At 41.7% G+C, this 23,438-nt stretch overlaps 6 protein-coding genes across 10 annotated transcripts; 5 read left to right on the top strand and 1 right to left on the bottom strand.

Moving 5' to 3' along the window:
• The first annotated feature begins 296 nt into the window (after positions 1 to 296).
• On the top strand, positions 297 to 10,495 carry chif (chiffon). Of its 4 annotated transcripts, NM_078859.4 has the most exons (3): positions 297 to 998; positions 3,453 to 8,499; positions 9,621 to 10,495. In NM_078859.4, the coding sequence occupies exons 2-3, from the start codon at positions 3,472 to 3,474 to the stop codon at positions 9,726 to 9,728; spliced, it is 5,136 nt and encodes a 1,711-aa protein (NP_523583.2). In that variant the 5' UTR covers positions 297 to 998; positions 3,453 to 3,471; the 3' UTR covers positions 9,729 to 10,495. The 4 variants fall into 3 exon arrangements, with proteins under 4 accessions (NP_523583.2, NP_001369130.1, NP_723965.1 ...); NM_001382183.1 differs by lacking the exon at positions 9,621 to 10,495 and having other exon boundaries at positions 3,453 to 9,325; NM_001273570.2 differs by lacking the exons at positions 297 to 998; positions 9,621 to 10,495 and adding an exon at positions 2,642 to 2,938 and having other exon boundaries at positions 3,453 to 9,325.
• Positions 297 to 10,495, top strand: Hyls1 (Hyls1 centriolar and ciliogenesis associated). Its single transcript, NM_001144356.3, has 3 exons — positions 297 to 998; positions 9,621 to 10,103; positions 10,174 to 10,495. Exons 1-3 carry the CDS (start codon positions 899 to 901, stop codon positions 10,317 to 10,319), a joined length of 729 nt encoding a protein of 242 aa, NP_001137828.1. The 5' UTR covers positions 297 to 898; the 3' UTR covers positions 10,320 to 10,495.
• Positions 10,496 to 10,600: 105 nt separating this feature from the next.
• Positions 10,601 to 12,533, top strand: CG44405 (uncharacterized protein). The gene has a single exon (NM_001299049.1). It carries the CDS (start codon positions 10,682 to 10,684, stop codon positions 12,455 to 12,457), a length of 1,776 nt encoding a protein of 591 aa, NP_001285978.1. The 5' UTR covers positions 10,601 to 10,681; the 3' UTR covers positions 12,458 to 12,533.
• Positions 12,534 to 12,556: 23 nt separating this feature from the next.
• Positions 12,557 to 14,936, top strand: CG42266 (uncharacterized protein). Its single transcript, NM_001144355.2, has 7 exons — positions 12,557 to 13,042; positions 13,099 to 13,377; positions 13,501 to 13,587; positions 13,645 to 13,662; positions 13,731 to 13,778; positions 13,844 to 14,237; positions 14,300 to 14,936. The coding sequence occupies exons 1-7, from the start codon at positions 12,618 to 12,620 to the stop codon at positions 14,762 to 14,764; spliced, it is 1,716 nt and encodes a 571-aa protein (NP_001137827.1). The 5' UTR covers positions 12,557 to 12,617; the 3' UTR covers positions 14,765 to 14,936.
• A 103-nt stretch (positions 14,937 to 15,039) lies between these two features.
• CG31817 (uncharacterized protein) lies at positions 15,040 to 22,365 on the top strand. Its single transcript, NM_165153.3, has 3 exons — positions 15,040 to 15,397; positions 15,461 to 16,633; positions 16,694 to 22,365. Exons 1-3 carry the CDS (start codon positions 15,118 to 15,120, stop codon positions 22,300 to 22,302), a joined length of 7,062 nt encoding a protein of 2,353 aa, NP_723962.2. The 5' UTR covers positions 15,040 to 15,117; the 3' UTR covers positions 22,303 to 22,365.
• Positions 22,366 to 22,403: 38 nt separating this feature from the next.
• On the bottom strand, positions 22,404 to 23,000 carry CG4440 (uncharacterized protein). 2 transcript variants are annotated; one of them, NM_001273568.1, is made up of 2 exons: positions 22,906 to 23,000; positions 22,404 to 22,846 (listed from the first exon to the last, which is right to left on the bottom strand). In NM_001273568.1, the coding sequence occupies exons 1-2, from the start codon at positions 22,915 to 22,917 to the stop codon at positions 22,619 to 22,621; spliced, it is 240 nt and encodes a 79-aa protein (NP_001260497.1). In that variant the 5' UTR covers positions 22,918 to 23,000; the 3' UTR covers positions 22,404 to 22,618. The 2 variants fall into 2 exon arrangements, with proteins under 2 accessions (NP_001260497.1, NP_652577.1); NM_144320.3 differs by having other exon boundaries at positions 22,558 to 22,846.
• Positions 23,001 to 23,438: the final 438 nt, after the last annotated feature.

Here is a 23,438-nt window from a genome sequence, read left to right as displayed (position 1 = left end):
TCGATACATGAAGATAGCCATCGCTGTCGATGTTTCAAATCGCAATTACAAATTTTAAATTTATGGTATATATCATAGATTCATGTTAACAAAATTGTAAGTACGTTAGTGTATATTTTTAAATGAAATAAATAAATTCAATGAATAATTAATGTCTCTCGTCACGAAAAACGAATCAATATTAAACTAGACCTTTTTTAAAACTGCTAATCCGTGACTTTTTCCCTTAAAACGATATGTGACCGCGACTCAGTCACGCCGCTTAGCAACCATCGACCATCGCCAGCCAACATAGTTATCGATAACACGACGAAAATTTGGTTGCCGAGCGTGTGTGCGCTGCCCTGTCCGTGTACACTTTATTTTCAATTGGTGAAAATTGTTATAAAACTAGCGAGGAAATATGTGAAAATAAGAAAAGGCCCAATTTCGACACTCGAACTGTGCGTGCACAATCGAATTGGCGACCATCCGACCGCGAAAACCTGATAAAAGGCATAAAAATAACAAAGGCGTTAGCAAACGAACGACGGGCGAACGAAGGCATATAGACGCTTATACCGATCGTTCCCATACAGTTGTGTATATTTAGTCATTGCAACTGATTAACTTGACGCAAGTAAATGCAAGTATAAACTCAAAAACGGCCAACGCAGAGCAAAAGTACAGTGAAAATTGGTCGATTGTCGGCGCACGAAGACGAATACGAACAAAAGGAAGAAGAAGCGAACGAAACAAACGAGAAAGAGAAACCAAACGAACGGCGATTTTGCATTCGTGTGTGTGTTTGTATGTGCTCGAGTGCGCGCGCGTGTGTATGTGTGAGGGTGGAATATAAACAAAAAATAATTAACAATACGAATATCAAGAACGATTGCTCTACTTGGCGAAAAGTAAAATGTCACATTTGCCACTAGATGCACGGGCCATTCTCCAGTATCTAAATGATTTGGGCTATAGGAACATATCAGCCGAGCAACTCCGTGAATTTCTAAAAGGTAAGCAATCCGTACAAGTGTGCGTGCGTGTGTGTGTGGGATTGTTTTTGGTTTGTTATTTTGTATGCACAATTTTTTTTGGTTGCGGCTTTTCAAACTGAATTTCAAACGATTCGTCACCATTTCAATTTGTTTTTATTTCCAAAACGAACGTGCGTACAAAGCACAGACAAGAAAAAGAGCAGCGGCACAGGCAGAAATACGGAGCAATGGAAAAAAGAAAATATAAAAACGAGTATTACTTGGAAATTGTGAATAACACACTATACATACCCATGGCACAGTGGTTTGCAGCAACAAAATTCATTCGGACCAAAAATTTAGGAATAATCGAATAAAGGCCGGCCCGACATCGAAGGAAAACTGCTTTGGCAAGGTTCACGTACTGTGGCATAAATACATTTCAGTGGAAATCCTAAACACACGGCTCTTGTGACCCCACTGTTCTGTGTGTTTTTTGTACTTGGCTTGCTAGTCATAGTTGTTGTTGCTGCTGCCCTGGGCCTGCTTTTCTGCGTTTGCTCGTGTGTTTCGGCCTCCACCACATTGTAAGCTTCATCCGCAACTTCACATGAATTTTATCCACAAACATACATATGTACGCATACAGCAGCGGGTAAAGCGTTAGGGAAATGTCGATGTGCAATTTGAATTTGTAATATTAATAGAAAAATTGTCTTACGGAATATATTTTATTTACCTAATGCACAAAACTCATTACACTCATTAAAATGTCTATTTCGGTTATTTTAAATTGAAAGTGCTATAATTTCCACCGCAACTGTATGAATTGTGTGTGTGTGTTGTTTTTTTCCCTCCACTCTCTTTTTGTGTTTTGTGCGTTTTTCGTGTTATTTTTCGCTTTACTCCTTGTGTGCTCCTACTCTTTTTCTTATTTTTCCTTAGTTGTTGTTGCTACTGCTACCGCTTGAGGGTTGCCACTAGGGTTTCTTTCGTTTCTCTTTGCGCCAACGTTTCGTTTTGTAATGGCAAATATAAAGCGAGGGCAGAAAAAGTGCCAGCGCAGCGCTGATGTGCTCGTTTTTCAGGTTATATATATATTGACGCGCGTCAGTGCATATTGGCTAGGCATACAATTTATTTGCAAGTATTTACGAATGTGTTAGTACTGTGAACGGCAGGGTTGCCGGACTAATTGTCATTATGAGTTTAATATCGGTCATCGGCCATTATGGCTTTGTCAGCTCATTCGCATTGTTTTTTTGGGAGACGTAAAAAACCAAAACAACAAATATGAATGGAATGTGATAAGCCATATTGCGCAAATTAGCAAGAAATACAACGATAAGATGCATAATTATATTTGTTAGGGTTGACTTTATAAAATTAAATAATAATAGTATAAATAAAGAAAGTACAATTTATTAAATAGAGCTTATATACAAGCCGAGGTTAGTATGAGTGATTAAGAATAAGTGTCATCACCAACTGTTTTTTTTCTTGAATCGCTATTCTTCCACATTTGTTTTTTCGTGCCTGTTTTGTAAATATAACTGGTTTTTAATCAAATGCAACAATACAGTACAATTATGTTGCAGCTGTGTCACCCCTAATTTTTTCGCGTGCTGGCAACGCCTCGCTAAGCGTAGCCCCCCGACCTGGCAGCGCTATGCTGCAGCACAGCTGCTGCTTCTTCTTCTTCCACCCGCTTGGGTCGTGTTTCTGTGTTCCATTTAGTTTGGAATTAAAATAAATTAACTCACACTTAACACTCGATGGCCTTTTAGGCAATACATACCGAAATGCATCCAAGTGCAGTTATTGATTTGATTTGTGTGTATCCGAATGCAACATTGCATAACACACATCGGGAAACGTACAAGGAACAAGAGGAAGAAGAACCACCGGGAGTAGGATTTCCCCCACAGTGATTTATTTGTTTTTATATCATTTTTCGTGGCAAACAAGTTTAAAACGCGGTTGGTGTTGGATTTCCAGCTACGGTCGAATTTTGAATAAAAATTAAAAACTAAACCAATTATATCAATGGTTATAACTACAGCTTTAGACTGGTATAACTTTGTTCCAACTAAAATTGGAGGGAAACTTTATAGGAGTGGTTCTTGTTTTTAATAAAATGTTTTTAAATATTTGTGTTACTGAAACATTTTATAAGAACATGTACAACGTATTTGGATGTAATAAGTTGGAAATTAATATTACTTAAGTTCAATTTTTTTTTTTTTGTAAATAATCATTTTTATGGTCTGATTTTTAAATTTATTTTTGAGTGCAATGGTAAAATCTTAAGTTTCATTAAATTTAACTCTACATAAAGCATACAGTTATTTTGTACTTTGTGAATTTGGTAGAATATTGCCAAAGCTTTAATTTGTTAAAATTCGACTGTAGCTCAGCTCTTCAAAATAAATTTTAATTAATGGCGTTTTCTGCAATTTCTTTTCTCTTTAATTCTGGGTCCGTTGGCTGCAGCTAATTTGCGCCAGAAGGTATGCAACCGCAGTCGGACAAACAAAGCGCCAGCAGACTCGCAACAACAACTAGCCACTCAACAGCAGCAGCTTCCGCAACAGCAGCAACTCCTCCTAAAGTAAAGGTCATAAAGAGCAAACGCCCCCTGTGCCACTTTAAGTTCTACCTGGACATTTGCGATCATCAGTTAGCAAAGCGCATTGAGTCCGACATCAAAGCATTGGGTGGACATCTCGAGTTCTTTCTCAGTGACGATATAACACATTTTGTCACTGATAAGCCAGAGGTCATAGGCGGAACCTCCGGAACACCAGGTACACCTAGCACACCCGGCACCCCCACGAGTCACTACCAGCAAAATGATGGTTCGGCAAGAAAACCGAATCAGAGGCAATCAAGAGCGGATGCAATACTGAGTCGCGTGCGGCGGAGCACGGTTGGAGTCGTAAACAGTGGCAATAGCACACCCACGACATCCCTAAAACGGAGCTATACCATCTGGCAGACGGATTATGCCCAACGCTTTATAAAGCGCATTCAGACCGAGCTTAAGCAATACCTTGAGGGTAAGAAGGAAGGTGGAGGAGGATCAACATCAGCTAGCCCCCATCATATACAGCTAAAAAAGCAGTATGTGAAGATCGAATCCGTCAAGCGTAATTATAGACCTTACTACCATCTTATCAAACAGCCAGACGACTGGCCAAAGATAGATTTAAGCAGCGAAGACGGCGCCTTTCGACTACTAACAAAGTCGAAGACCAAGGATAAGGAGCATAGCATGACCCGCAAGCCTTTGGGTTCACGCACATCACAGAAAGACAAACAAGCTGCTGGGGAAGCAAAGCCACTCCAGCATCCTTCTCTGCAGGAACTTAAAAAACAGTCTGCGATTCCGAATAGTCCGCGTTCCAATTGTCGCGAACCAATAGATTCGAGTGAAAAACAAGGTGGAGTGTGTGAGATCTGTAAATTGGAATACGATATCCTGAATATCCATTTGCAGAGCAAAGATCACGAGCTGTTTGCAAAGAATTCGGATAATTTTCTGGCTCTAGACACTCTAATTCAAAGTTCGGCGGATGTGAATAGGTTCCTGGAGGAGGAGCCCGTAGAGAGTGAACTTGACATGGATGTCGATGAATCGTTGAGTAATGAGGAGTTGCAGAGTCCCCGTCAGAGGCCATCGCCAGCGTTGCGGGAGAAGTCCAAAAGGATAACCAAGGGAAAGCATTCGTCAGAAAAGTTTCAAGGAGTTGCAGTGGCATCACCTCAAACGCCATTCCCTGGTGCCAAGAAGGTTCAAGGAAATTCACCTGGTAGTCTTTCTGAACTTCAGCGTCAGGAACATCCAACAACAGCCGCAGCAACGCCAACAACGAATTCAGGACGAAGGAAAACACAGAACTCCGGTCTGTCACCCCCTAAGAGAGCCATGTTGCCGCCTTCTTCTATTTATAAAGTAGTAGAAACTAGGGAGGAATGTGCTACGCCTCCCAGAGGGCGAGGAAGACCTCCCAACCAAGTGGATTCGCCCTCGCTGATTGTAAAGTTCCAAAAGATCCGACAAACAGAGTTACAACGACTCAATGGAGAGGCAGAGAACTTTATGTTTCCCAGAACAGCGGTGCCAACTACAAGGAGCAGCAGTGAGCTGCCCACGGATGTCGATCGACAAACCACCTCGGATGTAAGAGGCAGATACAGTATCTCCTCCGCCAGCCTAGACACTAGCACCAGCGAAGCAGAAACTAAGGAATCTTCAGGATTACCTACTAGCATACGCAAGCGAGCTCAAGCAGTGGGAAGGCGAAGAAAAGTAGGAGGAGCAGCGGCGCAGGATGTTTTCCAACGCCAATTATCAACGGGGAGTAGTAGCAGCAATAGTAACCAGCAGCGCTTTCCAAGCGCCCCCATCCAGCCAGAAGAAGGGCCTCAACCGCAGCCAAAACCGCAGCTAAAGATCAAGATAAAGCAGGAGCAATTGGTGGCCACCAGGAAAAGCAGTCGCACAGCTACGGCTATTGTGACAGCAGCCACCGCCAGCAGTCATCAGCAGCAGCAGCTAAGGCAGACAACTTGCCGGAAAATGGCCAATAAACTGGAGGATAGGATGGGGGAATTAGTAAAGCCCAAAATAAAAATAAAGAAGGAAGTGATCGAAGAGCAGAAAGTGAAGGAGTTGGAAGATCTGGAAGAGATATTAGATAAAGAATTAGATGAGGAGGTGGACAGTAGTTGCAGTAGTGGTAGCGATGAAGACTACATTGCTGGTAGCCAACGAAGAATCACGGCAGCTCCTCGTAAATCAACAGATACTCGTGAACAAAGAGCAGCTAGGCGGCTTTCCAGATTAACCATAAATCGTAGTGCCGGAGAGCTGGAGTTAACGGAGGTCAAAACGTCTCCTTCGAAAAGCCGCACTAAGATCCAGAAACCGTCAAGTCCCACGAAAAATAAAGTTAAACAAACGAAGGCAGTGCCACCAGCGATAGATTTATTCTTTGATTGCAGTAAAAGCGAAAGACTTCGGGAAATGCAGTATACCTTCGAATCGTTGCCAAGTGGGGAGCTTTGGAATAGAGTTTTTCTGCGACAGGATGCGGGTGAAGAGAACTATTACACGTATTATGGTAGCACTAATTATAGGAAACTGCCCTATGAAATGGGTCCCATACCCATGGCCAAAACATTGCCAGCACACAGTTGTGCATTATGCCGCGAGGCAAGCGAAGTAAAGCAGGATAAGGGAGAGCAGATCAAGCTGGAAGATCAGAAGCCCGCGCCCAAGAAAGAAGTTAAGAAGGAGGAGGAAGTCCAGTCCTCTTCCTCATCCGCGACCTACAAGAACAAAAAGCTCCATCTGCTCCAACGTTATCAGCAGGAACAGGAGCAACTGCAGCAGTTGGAGGGAAATTCCTTGGCCACTGCCGGAGCCAAATGTGATAGCAAGGCGAGCACACCAGAATTACTGGAAAGGGAGTTTGCCTCGGGTTCTATGGGGGATAGAGTGCAGCTGATAGAGAGAGTGAGGAGCACATCCAGTTCAAGCTGCAGTAACAGTCAACGGAGCGGCATAACCTGCAGGAATAAGCAGCTGGCCCGGATTGCCGAATTACCACCAAGAAAATCCCCTAGAGAACATGCTTCTACTCTGGCTTTGGTCAGTTGCATTATACGGCAGCGTCAGGACTCACAAAGTAAAACGAACTCAGAAGCAGAAGAGCCACCTCCTCCTGTAGCCGCACCAAAGCTTAAAACTCCGATAAAACAGGAACCAGTAGCACCTTCATCGCCCCGAACGACTCGTTCTCAAGCTGCGACTCCTGTTGAGGAACTACGATTTGCCACCGAGATTAGCGAGACAGTAAAGAGAATGAGGCGGGGGCAAAACAAATATGATCATTCCCCGCCAGCGCCAGTTCCTACCCCCGCAACTTCTTCACCCGTTAGAAGTCGCCGCCTGACACCAGCGGCTCGTAATCAGAGTCAGATTTATTCGCGCCGATTGGAATTCGCAACCAGTCAAAGGGAATCCTCAGCAAGTGCGCTTCTGGGTAAGCGTAAAAGAAGAGTTAATCCTTCCGTTGCAGGCACAGTGCGACCGACTACCCAAAATCTTCCCGGAACGGGTGCGTATCGTGGAGTCCGCAAATTGCCCAGCAAGAAGGGATTGCTCGAATACGAAATGGAAACGTGTGCCCTTAAAGCTTTGGATCAAGCCCGTCAGTATTGCAATCCTGGCTTCGTTGCCTGGCAGTTAGATAAATATCTGGAGCTAGCTGGCAAGGAGTACGATATAGAATTTGACCAGATATCACCGGAGGTGGAGTCTGAAGGACGAGAAGAAAGACTTGTTAACACACCACAAACTCCACCACCTACTGATTGCTTTACAAGCGAGTTTGACTTGTGCGATCTAATTATGGGTAGTGCAGGGAGTGGAGATGATGATGAAGATGTATCCAGAGGAAACCCACCTGGTTCCGGTCGACGAATGAGTAATCTCAATCTATACGCCAGCTATTATAGGAAAAGGAAGAGCCTGAAGTCCAATCGCACGGGTTGGCCTAAAGCTCAGAGAAGACGGAACGCAGGCGGATTAGGTGGCAGTCGAGCTTTGCCAGATGAGCGAATTAATTTCCAGAAAATGGGTCTTGCTGAGCTACACCCTATAAAGCAGGAGCCAATGGAAACGGAAGAGGAACAGACCACAACCACTACCACAACTACTACGACTTCTGCGACGAGAGGAAATCTCCTGAGCAAAGACGATGAAGATGATGAAGGAGGCGGAAACTCGCCCTCTGGTGGATCACCTGCTGATGATAAACAGAATTCCCGCGAAGATGCCGTGATGACTCCGCCAGCGACCGATGTTGACGAGCAGGCTGAACCGCAGGCGGATGAAATGGAAAGTCTGCCCGACGAAGATGAAACAATGGCGGATTCTGTGGATCAGCAGCAGGATGTTGAGGCGGAAATCGAAGCAACTGATGCGGATGTCGAGGAAGAAGAAGAGGAGGAGGACGAGGACGAAGATGTTTTTGAAGATGCCTACGAAGAGCAGGACATGGGCATTCAGAAAACTGAGCCTCATGAAAAAAGAGCTCGAATACCTTCCATATCGGTAACCACGCCGCCTGAAGACTCTTCACAGGGCAAAAAACTCTTGCTTACTCTGCATAATGGCCAGCGACTACAGGCCACCTCCACACCAAGTACCGGGCAAGTTCAACAGCATCAGAGAAGAACTCCCCAGCTGAACGGAAGTCTAGGCAGCTGTATTTCGCCAAGTGAGAAACTGGGTGACAATTCCGACATATTCACGGTATCATCTGACGGCTTGGATACCGATTTGGATTTAAGCAACACCCAGGCAGGCGATTCGCATGAGCATTGCCCACACCAGACGACGCCGAAGCGGAAGTTTGACATCTCCAAGTATGCGCCACCGAATAGTGGAAAGGCGGCGAGCAGTTGTGCCGCCGAAGCGGCGACGGCTGCCGTGAAGTCATTGGCCATCTCGCAGTTCCTGAAGAAGGAGGTGCGTGTCACCTGCAGGCGACTAAGGGCGCCATTCCGACGCTTTCGATACCGTCGCTGAGCACCCTGTGTCATCTAATCATCATCCAGATCAAGAAACGCATCATTCAGCACCAATCACGTATAGCTTTTAGTGTGTACAGCCACGATGAGTAATAAGTTTCAGTTTTTAGGTATTTTTAGGCCACAAATCCCTCCAAAACCACAAAGTCACAGCGATTTCAATTCAGTCAATTTTCCAGTTTTAATTTTTCTGATTTGGCAAAGTGGAAATTAAATGATAAACGGTCTAATGTACCCATTTAATATACTCGTTTGAGACAAAGAACCACTGCCAAAATTGTGTAAAAGCGAATATCATTAATGTTTTCTGAAAACTCTAACTGTCAAATGAAGTCCGTCAAATTTAATCGAGTTAGATCGTTAGAAGAGTTCATCCCATTTATCAGCTAAGTGTAGCATAATAAAAACCCACAAACAATCACACACGAAAATACGTACATAAGCCTTAGTTTAATCTTAGTTTAGCTCAAATTCCCTGCCCCCCAAAAGAATTCTCATCAACCAATTCGGACTATTCCAAAATCGCTCATTTTCAACCTAGTTTTTAAGTAGTAAAGATTCCATTAATCGTTTTTGTTTTTAATTGTGGAAATCATTTTCTTAGCTATGTACTATTATCAAAGTCAACGCTCAAGCAAAATAAAAAAGGAGAAAAACGTAAACTATGTAACAGAAAAACAATTAACTTTAAACAAAAAACCAAAAGCAATTGTAAAAATATTAAAACAAAGAGTAAATTAAATTAAATATTCAATTAAACATACAAAGGAAAGTTTTAATTTATTGAATGCACATCGCATGGGCTGATAGTAGTAATGTCAAGTAAAAAAACATTTGTGTAATTTCTCTCTTCTGATCTGGGTCAAAGCTTCATGTTCTTAGGTTGGAATAGTCGATGTCCAGTTTTTTTAACCATACAGATTCGGTTAGTTATATGCACGTCATTTTCTAGTTACATCTTGCCATCCTGATTAACCGCACCTATCTCATATCCACTATCCGCTATCCTCATTTCCCTGCTAATGGCTACTTCTCTGATCCGATCCCATCCCAATATAGACTTGCGCAAGCTCATCAAGCATGAGGAACGCCTGGCGGAGAACGCAAAGGAGAGCGATTTCAGCGGCCTGCATAAGCGCGGCACCGTCAGCTCGCGTGCCAAACTAAGTTTGGATAAGGATAAGGAGAATGCGGCTCCATCATGTCCGTGTCCATCTGCCAAGGAGAAGGAGTGCAAGACTGACAAGGATGACGATCTTAAGGAGCGCTCCGATGGTGGGGCCAGTTTTGCTGACTTAGCTCGCCTTTTTAAGGAACAACTCTTGATGGATGCTTCTGTGCCTCCAATGTCGGCTAACAATGCAGTTCCCCAAAAATCTCAGGTGAACGGAAGGCGTCGCAGCCGCAGCAAGACCCGCCGGGAAAAGGCACCATCTATTTCTAGCAGCGAATCGGAGGCTAATGAAGACCGCCTCAGGATGCAACGCCGCCGCCGGAGCAAGTCGCATCCGCGTAGCGCCTCCAATCGGAGATCTGGTTCGGGTAAGTAATTTTTAACACATTGATATTTTTTAAAATAACTTAATAGTCATTCCCATCTTTCCCCATTTAGTTCACCAACGTCGAAAATCCATGCACTGCGATCCGGTGGCATTATTTCAGTACTATCAGAAGGAGTGGGCTCATTTTCGCAGCCAGATCCCCGGCGAGAATACCCGCATCGGAGTACGCAGCAAGCCAATGGGCCTGAAAAAGTGAAGATCGATTTCCGATTCAACTATAAATATTAAAATTCCATACTTCATTCGATTCCGCTGAACTGCAGTGATTACTCACACTTATTTATACTTGTATCCATTCTTAACTCATCATTCTAAGCACTTCTTAAACAAAAAACAAACTTTCAAAGACGAATAAAAAAATTCTTTGCGCTTAACTAAAGATTCTAATTTGCTGCTGTAATTAGTGAACCTTCCTTTGTAATCAATAGTATATTTTTAGCTCTATGTGAAGTGTATTCACTTTTTTAGACAAGCTGTCAAAATTTTCATTTAAAATATTAGTTCTCCACCTGCTATTGGCAAGTGAGCACTTTATTGTTGATAAGAGGGTTTTTTGAAATGTTGGAGAGGCAACGAAGATCCCAGATGAGACTGGATACCGCTGCACCTATTGTAAACCGAACCACCACTATGCGAAGAACCCGTCGATTGAGCTTTAATATCGAAGCTAATGGCTTTGTGGCGCCAAGGTCTCGAAGAAGACGAAGAAGGGATCCCTTCTTTATAGCATATCCTCCAATGTATGACCCTATGCAGATGGGAAACCAATGGGGATTCGATTTTAGCACCAACGCAATGCCTAATGTTTATGGAAATATATTTCCGCCTTTTAACCGCTTAGATGCTGGAGAAAGGTATGAATATGATAATGTAAGCTCATTTCCACCGGAAGAAACGTGCGATACAACTAAACCGCATGTCGGTCATGAGCTCGGGGATATTTTACTGGGATTAGATAGATTATTGCAAGACAAAAAGGTCGAAATACTAGAAGAACGTCATGAAAAATCGAATACCAGCGATAATAATGAAGATCAAACCTCTAGCTCTGAAGCAAGCCATCACCATTCAGTTCTAACCGATGTTATGTGTGAAGCAATTGACCGTATAAACAACTATATAGGCAATTATTTCAAGCAAATGGAGATGCAGGCTAGCCTTAATCAAATAAACCAGTTGCGAGGAAAACTACCAGCGATTCAGGTGTTGCAGCTGCCTGTGCAACCGCTGATTGTTCAATCTGTTCCACCGTTTTCATCCTTCGATAACTATCCCCTTCCAGAAAATTATATTCAAAAGAAATCCCATCTCGAACGTTTGCCTTGGTTAAAGGAGCGAAAACGAAAACGGCTGTCAAAGTCCACTACCTACGTGCATATGCAGAATCAAGGAAGTAGTACCGAGGATCTGCCAAAGATCTTGGAAGCATCAAATTCGCCGTTAAAAAGAAACAAGCTCTCAGAAATCCAGCAAACATCCAAAAAGGATGCTGGCACAACCATGTGGTGTCCAAGGGAATGCTGTAGAGATCATTGCGGCGCACTTAGAAGCCAGGAAGTCTATTCCTTAGGGCAAGAAAACGAAGAAACAGCGGTATCTTCCCTGACATCAACTGGATATCCTCCTCCATGTCTCAAGGCCCCACCACCAAGTATTAAATCAGACGAAGAAGGGGACGATCTCGGGGAGTATTACCATCCTACTGGTGAATCCATGTACTTGCTGGATTCCCCTCTAACATCAAGTTATAGATCTAGTTGCGATTATCGTCAAGAAGCGGGAAACCTCACCTATTCCTACATGGAGGAAGAGGAGCAGGTGGACGATGATGATTGGTATCGAAGTGCGAGCAATAAACTAGCTGAGCTGGAAGTGGAGCAGGACTACTTTAAGGAATTGGAGAAGGCTATGCTAACGACATCGGAAGATCAAACCCATCGATGTGACCCTGAACCCAACAGTGAAAATAGTTTTGTAAATATCATAGCCACCAGCGATATGGCGGTCAGCACTACAGAGCTCAATGGTGAAACTCATCGGAATCCAATAAATATTGTAAGGATTTGCAAAACGTCCTCCTTAAAAAAGCGAAATAATGCTAAAAGTGAAAACCAAATGGAAAATTCGCCAGGAACCCATAAAGTCATGTTTGAAAATGTCCAATGCAACAAGGGAGTGCAGGTCCAACCAAACATAACATCGGCGGGAACGGATCCAATTAGGAAAGTATCTATTTCCACAATATCTAAGGTCAAAAGGAATTCTAAGCATTTAATAAGGTCCAAAGACAGGGTCAATCAAAAACGCTCCAATAGTCCAGTATATAAACTTTAAAAGGCGCCACCTAAAGGAATCAATAATGTTGGAGCAAAATGATCTTAAAGCAATCTTTTACAGTCCCATCAAATTTAAACGATTTGAAATTTTGTATACAAACAGATCATTAAAGGGGCTTGGGTTAGGATGTTGGTGGTGATGACAACCAGATGCCATTATGTTCTGTGAGAAACCGACTGAGAAGCGGGAGAAGAGCCCCTGTCGCTGCAAGAACTGTGTACTGAGGCACTCCGATTTCCTTCCCTGGCCGGAGCCCATTGGATTCACGTCTGATCGCAAAACTGATAAGGACAACAACAATCACATTTCCACACTTCAATCAGTCGAAAGTGTGGTTACCATTTCCGATGTGAATGAAAGGCATACCACCAATCATTACAAAAATCACCAAAGTAATCCAGATGAAATAGCTTATACCCCAAACCGAAGTGGGGTCAGCAGTCCAGTTAACGATGGGGCTTCTTCTCCCACTCAGCGCGGTGGCACTACTCCAGCTCCCCAGGGGGGCAAGGGAGGGAATTCACCATCGCGGGTTACAGCACAGCCTCAAGCTCAACCCACCATCCTGCTGATCGTAGTCAAGTGAGTCATAGGAGCGAGCACTTTGAAAGCCATACGTAAATAACTTTTTTTTTTAGCAAGAACGATCCACCACCGTATGGCCAAGGACAAAGTTGGGAATATCCAGGCCAACAATATTCAGTTCCTGGACCCAGAGGATATCCAGGTCCCGGACCCAGAGGATATCCAGGACCCGGACCCAGAGGATATCCAGGTCGTGGACCCAGGGGATATCCCGGTCCGGGACCCAGAGGATATCCTGGTCAGGGACCCAGAAGATATTCTTGTCCGGGACCCAGAGGATATCCCGGTCCGGGATCTAGTGGTCGGCCAGATCCGGGCGGTGGACTACAAGGGTATGTTTCGAAACCATTTGGGCATATAGAACTAAAGAACTTACAATAGAATTTAAATAATTTCTCTAAAAGCTACATTTTCACAAAATTATGTTAAATATTAATTATGTTTTGTTTATTTAGCTATTATTACCCACCGTCCGGTCCTGGAAATGGAACAGGACCCAGTGGAAGACCAAGACCCCAGAATGAGAATGAATATGCTTACTAGTGAGTCATTATGGTGTTATAAAGCAAAAGTAACGCCTAACCTTTCTTTTCCCACAGTGACAGGCGCCGATATAGGTATTTATAAACATTAAATTTCTGCTTAGGGTTTATATTTTATTGAAGTTATTTTTTGTTATTCACAGCGAAGCGTATCAAAACAATCGAAATGACTGGAGGGGGCAGCCAAGAGGGTAAAATGATACCATTACTATGTTTACTATTTCAATTTGACCTTTAATCTTCATTCATATTTTAGATACTACGATGGTGCCTATGCCGAGGAACACAATTTAAATCGCCAACCCGAAACCCGACGAAATTGCCAGTGCCCTGAAAAACAACAGACTCCTCCTCCGGAGGAAACACAAAATGCCCAAGAAAATGATGACCAGCAAACCACGAAAAGAAAGAGTTTTAAGCGCCTGGTTGGGATGGGAGTCGGAAATACTTGTAGTTGTCAAGGTCCAAGCCTGATGGGTAGTAATCTGAGATCTCTCGGAAACGAAATGGACAATCAAGAAGTGGGAAGAAGTGGAAATATGGGAACACCACCCAACACAATGGAATATTTATCGGAAAGAGGAAGCCCGCCGGAAATTCGGGAAGTAACTGTGACCGATGCCAAAAACAAGACGTACAAGTGCATACAGGTATGTCAAGTGATAGCATTCGCGGTAGAACGGCACTATAAACATCCAAATATCCGTAACAGGTGCCAATTTGTATCTCAACTGGAAAGGCGAATACCTGTCGCTGTTGCAAATGTGCTCCATCTCCCGATGCGGAAAACGATGAATCTTTCGACGAGGACGCGGAATGCATCTGCAATCATGAGGGCAAATGCACCTGTGTGGCCGGGAATGAGTTTCCCACGGAGTTTGGCTGCGAGTGCGATCTCACCAACTTGGAGCAAACTCTTCGCGAGCTTATACCCAACGCCGAGTGCATATGCTACTTGAAGAAGAAGAAGCGTCGCAGGAAGCGAAAGAAGTGGGCACCCAAAGTCTACTACGACCGGTTTGCCGGTCCTCCGTTTGTCCTAAATCCTAAGCCAAGATGTCTTGACTATGGACGCAGTCCATTTTGCAACCCGTGCTATAATCCCTGCAGCTGCGCACCTTTTGCAAAGAGCTGTTACACCTGCGACTACAACTGTGAAGGATGTGGTCGCTTTTGAAATTCTCCCCCGACGAAGTCAAATCTCAGCCATAACCTGTAAAGATCCTCAACATTTACTTAGCGGACGCCAAAAAGCTTCATATAAGTTGTTTTTTTTGACGCCATCTGACACTTGTTGGAGATCTCAGAGGAAGCTAACAAAATATAAATTATTCGGAATTCTAATTAACAAAGCCCTTTATCAGAGAAATTTGTCTTTTTGTGTGCTCTTTTGAGCCAAAGTAAAAGGATCATCTTACATACCTCCTTCGTTTATTTATTCCAGTGCGGTTGCTTTTTTCTATCTGTCAGATAAACCCAACAATGTAACTGAACCTCTGAGCTTCCGTTCTTGAACTTCATTCCTTAGAAATGACTGGCCTAGCCAAAAGGCGTCGCACTGCTCAGCAAATCCTCCTGCGACGAGCCTTAGCCAAAAGCGTTAGTGGAGGCAAGGTTTTAACCGAATCGGTCCTGGATCATGGTGATAGAGATCAGGAGAGATCCTCGTCGAGAGCAGCACTGAAACTGCACAGGATTTTGGCATCCAGTCCACTTAGAGTTTTGCGGGAGAGAAAGACGGCAGGAAATCTGCCAGGATGTGAGCTTCAATCGAGGGACTCACTTTTGTGGGGGAAACTGAAGCCAAGTGGTATATTTATAGATGCTGAGTATATCACATGAGTAAAGGGCTGACCTACTCTACTCTTTTCAGAGGACAACCGGGCATTAAGTGGTCACAGTTTGAAAACCAAAGAACATTCCAGGGGCAGCTCTCGATCGCGAAATAGTACCAGCAATTACCCATCCACGTGGCAACTTAACATCAGCAGAGCTAAAGAGGAACTGAAAAAGGTTTCTAAAGGATCGCTGGACGAGATTATCAATTGTTCGATTCTCAATCGTACCCCTTATGATCATCAACTTAATACGCCCCTGAAGTCGGATAATTCCTGTCAGTGCACTATCGAAAAGAAGGCTAGAAAACGCTTTAAGAAAAACAAAGCGGTTTCGGTGGCCGAAACCCAGACAATTAGCGAAGATGTGACAAGGAATTATACTGAAGATATGAAATCTCCAGCTCCAGAGGGATTTCAGAAATTGAAGAAGAGGGTCAACAGCGGGGAGGAATATAAGCCACAGCGAAAGGTTTCCAAAACTCCATCAAGAAGTAGCGGAAACTCTACGGATTTTTGTAGATGTAATCAACACATTTCAGGACCAACTTACAAGGACTATGGTGGTTATAGTCCCTCGGAAACGGAAATTGAAATGGGGTCTGAGTACGAAGTAAAGATACCAAGTCGGTATGATCATTTAAACAAAATAGAAAAGGTAAGCAAGCCACCTACAAATGTAGATACCAAGTGGAGATTCAAAATGCCCAGCAATTCGGAAGTCCAAGAATATATGGCCAGTAGAACTTATGAAAACGTACCAGTGCGCCAAAACAAAAATCTAGATCAAGACCGGGAAATTCAAAGAAAGTTATTCAACTCCCAATATGAAAGGAAAAAAGTAAAAGAAAGGCCATTGAAGTGTCAGGGCCGTAATTACTTAGATGTCCCGTACGATTCTTTAATTGAGACCCCAAAGGAATTTTATGGAAGAAATAAATTACCTACAAACCCAAGGCAAGTTTCGTTAGAAAACTTTGTTCATCGCAATAATAAGGGGGGATGCGAAGATATGATGTTCCGTGGTAAATGTGGAAAACAAAATATATATCAAGAAGACGTTAAACCGTATGGACAAAATTCTTCAAATTCGTATCAAACTACAACTAATGAATATTCCTACTGCGATCAGGAGGACTCAGATACTCCAAGAAAAAGGCACGATACACAACCCAATTATAATCACATGAATAGGAGATCCCATAGACAAGGTACCTTTTGCATATACTCTCTTAAAACAGTCTGCCTAATTAGTTAATTGCTTATTTCAGCAAAAGCCCCAAGACGATCTGATGGTAATGAAGATTCATTCCGTGGTTCCTTTGAAATGGGAAATGGATATAGATATCCTACCACGCCCAAATGCATTGTGGCAGTAACTCAGACATCTACTCTGTTTTTGGAAGGACTTCACGGAAATGAAGCCAACTATCAGAACATGTCACATAATTATGCACAGCCCAGGCAACAAGTTCAAGAATTTAATCAAGAGCAACCAAGATCGAAAATATCTAAGACAGGAAGAACAGCAACATCCAATTCCCGTTTGGTTGAATCACACGAAGGTCAAGCCCAGGAAGTACAATCAAAATCAGCAGAACCTAAAAATCAAGAAAAGCAACGTAATCAGGAAAGTTTTGAACAAACGAAATCGGATAAAACTAATTTTCAGTCCCAACCACTAAATGAAGTTGAATTCAAGCAACAAAAAACAAAATCCCAAATAATTGAATCCCAGGAAGACCAAGAACGTCTAGTACAATCCAGCTCAGAAACTTTGTTGCCCAAAGTGACTGCTCCGAAAAAAAAGAAACTAATAAGTACGAAAAAACGAAAAAGTAGTAGAAGTTGCAGTTGTTGCAGTAGAACTAGTTCTAGAAAAAGATCTGCAAAGAAACCTACAACAAAAAGCCAAGTGTGTGAAAATTGCCAATGCAAAAGATCAGATGCAAAGAATCAAGATGAAATAAGCAAGTCAGTAAGTAAAGATAAAATCCTCAAACGAGGTTTATCCCAAACTGACAATTGTGACGTGATGGAAATTTTAAATATTCTTCAAAAAACTGTGGCCGGTCTGCAAAAGCAAATAAATTCAAGAAAAGGATTCGGAAATTCAAAGACAGCAGATGAAGAAGGCGCAAAACCTTATTCTCACCAGCGAAAACCATTCCGTATGGAAAGAGAAGCATTTGGTCAGCCTGTTGGTCCTTTCCAAAATCAATACTCCTTCAACGAGGATACCTCTCAACAAATCCACTATAATGAAAGGCCAACGAATTTCGGTCATAAGTTTGCTTACAGTGTAAGAGGTGCTTCAAACGGAAACGGAAACCCATCGAATATTTATTCATCTAATTCCTATACATATTTTCCTGGCCAAGAGCCTTTCAAAAATAATGAAATTTATCAAGGCAACACAATTAATGGAAGGATACTTCAGGACTCTTTTAATAATGGTTCCTCGGGAAATGGACCATATACTAATATGGGAACATCTAGACAAGCAGAATATGATTACCCGAAGGAAATATGCGAACGAAAAAGTCAACCATATCGAACCCAGAAACCCTTTAACGAACCCACCAAATTTGTAACCGGTAGCCAAGGACAAAGCCATTACCCAACGGCGGACTATAAAAATCAAAGCATAAACCAGAGTTTTAATAGATTCTGTTTAAATCCCCAGTGCAGTAGAAATACTCCCCAGATGGAGGACTATCAACAGAATGTTCCGACAGGCCAACCAAAAATGGAATCACCATATCGCCCGGTTTCAAAAAATACCTCAAATTCAGAAAGACAAGCTCCCAATGTAACAAGCCAAAGTCCATATTGTCCTTGTCCAAGTATAAATGATCCAGACAATGAACAAAGAAATGGAGGAAAAACTTTACAGGACCGCCCAGAAACTTATGTACCTAATGAAAGAAGTGGTGTCCAAGCGCCTTTACAAATATGTAACAATTCAACTTGTCCATATGCTTTAGATTACTTTAAATCATGGAACAGTCAAAATGATGACCCCAATTCAAATAGAGCTGGTCAAATGGAAATCCAGCCGAGGGGCAATCCTGAATGTCTTGATACGCAAAAGGAAAGAGTAAATGGCACTGCACTTAATTCAGAAAGTAGCAAACAATCTGAGCATTCCCCAGTTGAAAACAATCGAGGAATAGTAACCTTCCAAGTAAGCGATCAATACTGTACAGGTGAAACAACACCCAATAGAGGAAGAAACTATGAAGATCATACACAAGCTTGTGATAACCCCTTTTGTGAATCAGGCGGTCAATTGCCCAGGTCGTTGGAAAATCCAAATTACCCCAAAGCACATAGTGCTCAACATTACCCAAATTACAAACCAGAGTGCGACCCGGATTGTGTTTTAACTGAAACTTTTCAAAAGGGTGGCATCGCCTACAATTACGAATGTCTTAATACGCAAAAGGGAAGGGAAAATGGCACTGCACTTAATTCAGAAATCAGCAAGCAACCAGAGCATTCCCCAGTTGAAAACAATGGAGGAATAGTAACCTTCCAAGTCAGCGATCAATATTGTACAGGTGAAACAATACCTAATAGAGCCAGAAACTATGAAAATCATACACAAGCATGTGATAACCCCTTTTGTGAATCAGGCGGTCAATTTCCCAGGTCGGGGGAAAATCCAAATTACCCCAAAGCACATAGTGCTCGACATTACTCAAAAGAAAATTACCAACCAGAGTGCGACCCGGATTGTGTTTTAAATGAAACTTTTCAAAGGAGTGGCAACGCTTATAATTACGAAGGCTTTTGCGGCAATCCATATTGTTCCGAGAAGAAAACAATTATAAACGAGACAGCTAGATCTGAACAAGGAAAAGGCTGTCAGAATTTCATAGATCCTTCTTTGGACTACACAAACAATCCTGAAATGAATTTTTACAGAAATTCTCATAGCCATCAGACCGATGAAGCATTATATCAACAAGAACATTGCGAATGGCCCGACAGAAAAATACTTTCGCAAAATCCAGATGAAAGCGTGTCTGTAGATCACTCTGGAAATCGAGTTTGTTCTAATCATCCTAGGAGCCAAATGACTAAAAATTATTTCCAAACTGCGCAGTGTTCACCGAATTGCCCTACAAGGCCAAACTTTTCCAATCAAGGTGAAATTAAGCAAGGAGGTCCACGACTTACCGTATTAAATAGACACAGAAGGGAGGAACAAGTAGTTCACTCTAGAAATAATCGTCAACCATTTCAAGCTACAAATGATTCAGAATTTCACTCGAATCCGAAGTGTTCGGGTAGAACAGATAGATATTCCAAGAAGATAGACATTAAAGAGGATGTTTGCAGCAATTCACAATGCCCAAATAAAATGGTACAAAGACATGGAATCACAAACGAAGACGATTGTGCTTTATTTACAAATGCAAATAGTCCCGTCACACATCAAACATATAGAGAAGCGAAAAATGATGAAAACTTTTCAAAGATTTCTTCGCCCAGAAGAGCACAACTACAAAACTACCCACAAAACGAGATCGGGAAAAATTCATGTCTTGAAGATTGTCCTAATCTGAGATCATCTCCGAATCAAAAAAATCGAAGGAACACTGGGGCTGGGACTACAACCTGCGCCAATCCAAACTGCCCAGATAATTTAAAATCTAAAGTAACTTCGCAAAAAGATAAGCATTCTCTACAAAATAGAACTATATACTGGACGGACAATGTTGAAAAAAGCACAAAAGGGCATATTTGTAAGAATTCAGAATGTACTGCTAAAGCAGGTTTAAATAAGGATCGAAATAAATATCCAACAAACGATAAAAAATGCTCGTCGGAAAAGAAGTGTGGAAATGAATTTTGTAAAAGTACAAAAACAATGAACAGGACATGGAATGAATATGGATATGGGGATGGTAAGTCGGGTAAATTCAGTTCTGCAAGACAATCATCGCAAAATGAAAAAAACCCAAAAGTCTATGGAAAAAATCCAGTCCCAGAATATGAATTCGATGAGAATTGTTATAATAGGCAGCGGTACCAAAATATTCCTCAAAAGCAAACATATCAAGTCTGTGAGAATCCAAAATGTCCGGATAGATTTGAAGAACCTGTTCTCAAACAAAAGGAGAAGGAATATATGAAAGATTTGTCCTGTAACGCATATTGTTCTGATAAACGTGGTACTTATAGGGTTCCAAATGAATATGAAGGTACTTCGGAAAGGCAGACAGAATATAGCGAAAGAAAAGCAACAGGTCATGGAAATTTTCAAAAGGAACAAAGAAATATGAAGTTACAGAGCAAAAAAGATACAGAATCAAGCACCAAAAGCTGTAAAAAGCACCAAAAAACTAATGATATTGATAAATGTAATAATCCAAAATGCCCAGATAGACTAAAAGACGCTGACTGTTGTCAGATAGATGAAAGGATGGCAATGGCTTCTGAAAAGGATCAGTGCGATATAAGCTACGATTCAGATTCTTGTTTTGAAGATTGTCCTTACCGCCATCGAGTTCTCTTCACCGATCTTCGTAAATGCAAGAAAATTCCCAAGAATAGAAGTCGCCAAAGAAGTGGAAAATCCGATAATTACTATATAGATCAAATTGAAAATAGAATCTGCAATTCATGCAAGAACTATGTCCCTCTTAAAAGGGATCGTCAGGCCATTCATAGGCACTGTAATTTGCGTAGCGCTGAAGCAAAAAAAATGCACAAATCCAAGGAAAACTTAATACTAAGAACAGTCTGCATACCCCCTGATATACCAGCACCGGTTTATGCCAAACACAGAGATAACCCCTTAGTAACAGATCCCATTTTAACCAGCTACGATAAGCATATTTTGAAAAATTTCGAAAAATTCAAAGAGGAAGAAAAAAACAAGTCTCTGAAATGTGCTGAAGAGTGCCCATTCGTTGCTCAAACTGAAGACAACCCCCTTTTATTGACATATTCCTCTGCTTGCATAACTGAAATAGAATCTCAAATTCTTGACCTTCCATGCGGTTGCAAAAGTGACGAATTGATAGAAGAAAAAGATACGGAAAGAAAGAAATCTAAATCTTCCATATTTAGTTCTTGTTTAAAGCCTCCGAAAAATGACAATGAATCTGATCAGGAAACAAAAATAAAGATAAATGAAAAAAATCATTCTAAATCGAGTGGATTTAGCTGTTTTAGAAAAAAGAATAAGATTCATCGCGAACCTAAAGAAAATGCTCCTTCAAAATCTAGTTGTCCCCCAGAAAAAAAGAAAGAGGCAGGCGCTTCAAAATCAAGGGAACTCGCATGTATTCAAGGAACGGAAAATTCCCAGGAAAAGTCCAAGCAAAAAGAAAGTAAATCCCCTCGATCAACAAAATCAGGAGGGCTTCTCTGTTTCAAAACAAACAACAAGCGGCAGCAGAATGAAAACTTAGAAAAAGAATCGCAAAGGGATATTGATAAAAAACCAGCCAATGCTAGAAATGAAAAAAGTAAGGAAGATAGCAGTAAAAAACCCTCAAAGCGTAGCGGATTTTTCATTTGGAATAGAAAATCCCAAATACCAAAGGCCAATGATTCCGCGGGTGCAGACTGTACTTGTAGTACCCATTCTTACCATGATAAAGACGTTCCCATTCTAAAATCTGAAGATCCTACCCGCTGTCTATGTGCCCCCAAAGAAATCTACGATGGTGAGGTTAGAGTCCTATATGACTCCAGTTTCCGGTTTCAGAAAGAAAGTTGCAGCTTGGCAGAAGTCCCGAAACACACATATTGTCATAACGATTCTCAAAACCCAGGACAGGAGATGGCGGAGATCAAGGAGCAGGGGGTCAGTTACTGTCCATGTACCAGTGCCAATGGATTCTATAAAATTGTGCGGTAGTTATGATTGAGAGTTTCATTGAATATATATATTTATATTTATATATTTATATATATTTTTTCGAAAAAATTCCCAATCATAATTACTTAAAGTGCGCTACTGGAGACCAGAACAAAATTTTGAATAATAAATATTTTGAATAAAAATATGATGTATATATTAATGCTTGTGATGTCGCAGTAACCAATTAAGCAGATCAAAAAATCAGCTTGACCCACATTTAAACTACACAGAATTTCAAAGCACACGTTAGGTAGATTTCCATTTAGTTTTTTAATAAATTTACATATAAGACAAATTATCAGTTCATTAGTATTTAACCGTAAAAACCGCCGAAACCACCAAACTCTTGTTGCTGCTGACCAAAGTTTCCATTTCCGCCAAAACTTTCCTGCTGTTGCTGCTGTCCAAAGGAACCGAAACCACCGAATCCTTGTCCAAAACCGCCCTGCTGTTGCTGCTGCTCAAGCCCGCCACCAAATCCGCCGAATCCGAACTGGGGACGCGCCGAGGCTATGGCAAACAGAGCAATCAGACAGAAAATCTAAAGACCCAAAAATATTAAAGAATCTGTTGTCTTGCATTAACTTTAAAAACACTCACCAAGAATTTCATTTTGAAAACACTTTTAGCTTCTTTAGCGATACTGGAGTAAGAGTATATGATGAATCGTCTTTGAGGATAAAACTGCAACTGAACGCATATTTAGCCAGTCTTGGTATTTATAGAACAGGTTCGGCTACCTACGAATTTTAGAAGCGGATTACCTGCGTATATTTTTTCCGAGAAGCCGGGATACTCATTAAATAGGATTTACACGATTCTCGTACCTCAGAAACACAGGTACTGCAGCTGATCTTTAAGCCTCTTTAAAAGAAGAATCAGAAAACTGTCCCTGAATATTTTTGGTTACCACCAAGTTAATAAATAGTACAGCTATTGCATATGATATATTGTTTATAATCTCAAATTTATTGCGGAATTGCAAAGTCTATTAATTTAGGAGAAAAACTGATTAAAAAGTCTATATAAGAACCAACATTTAAAACATTTTCACAAGCCTTGCTGATATGGCCGAATTAAATTGCTTTGATTTATTTATTTCTCCCCTTTTCTTATCTCAGCAGATTGTTGCT

The sequence above is a fragment of the Drosophila melanogaster genome, chromosome 2L, assembly GCF_000001215.4.
Source record: "Drosophila melanogaster chromosome 2L".
Lineage (NCBI taxonomy): Eukaryota > Metazoa > Arthropoda > Insecta > Diptera > Drosophilidae > Drosophila > Drosophila melanogaster.
This window is presented reverse-complemented; position numbering and strand designations above follow the sequence as displayed.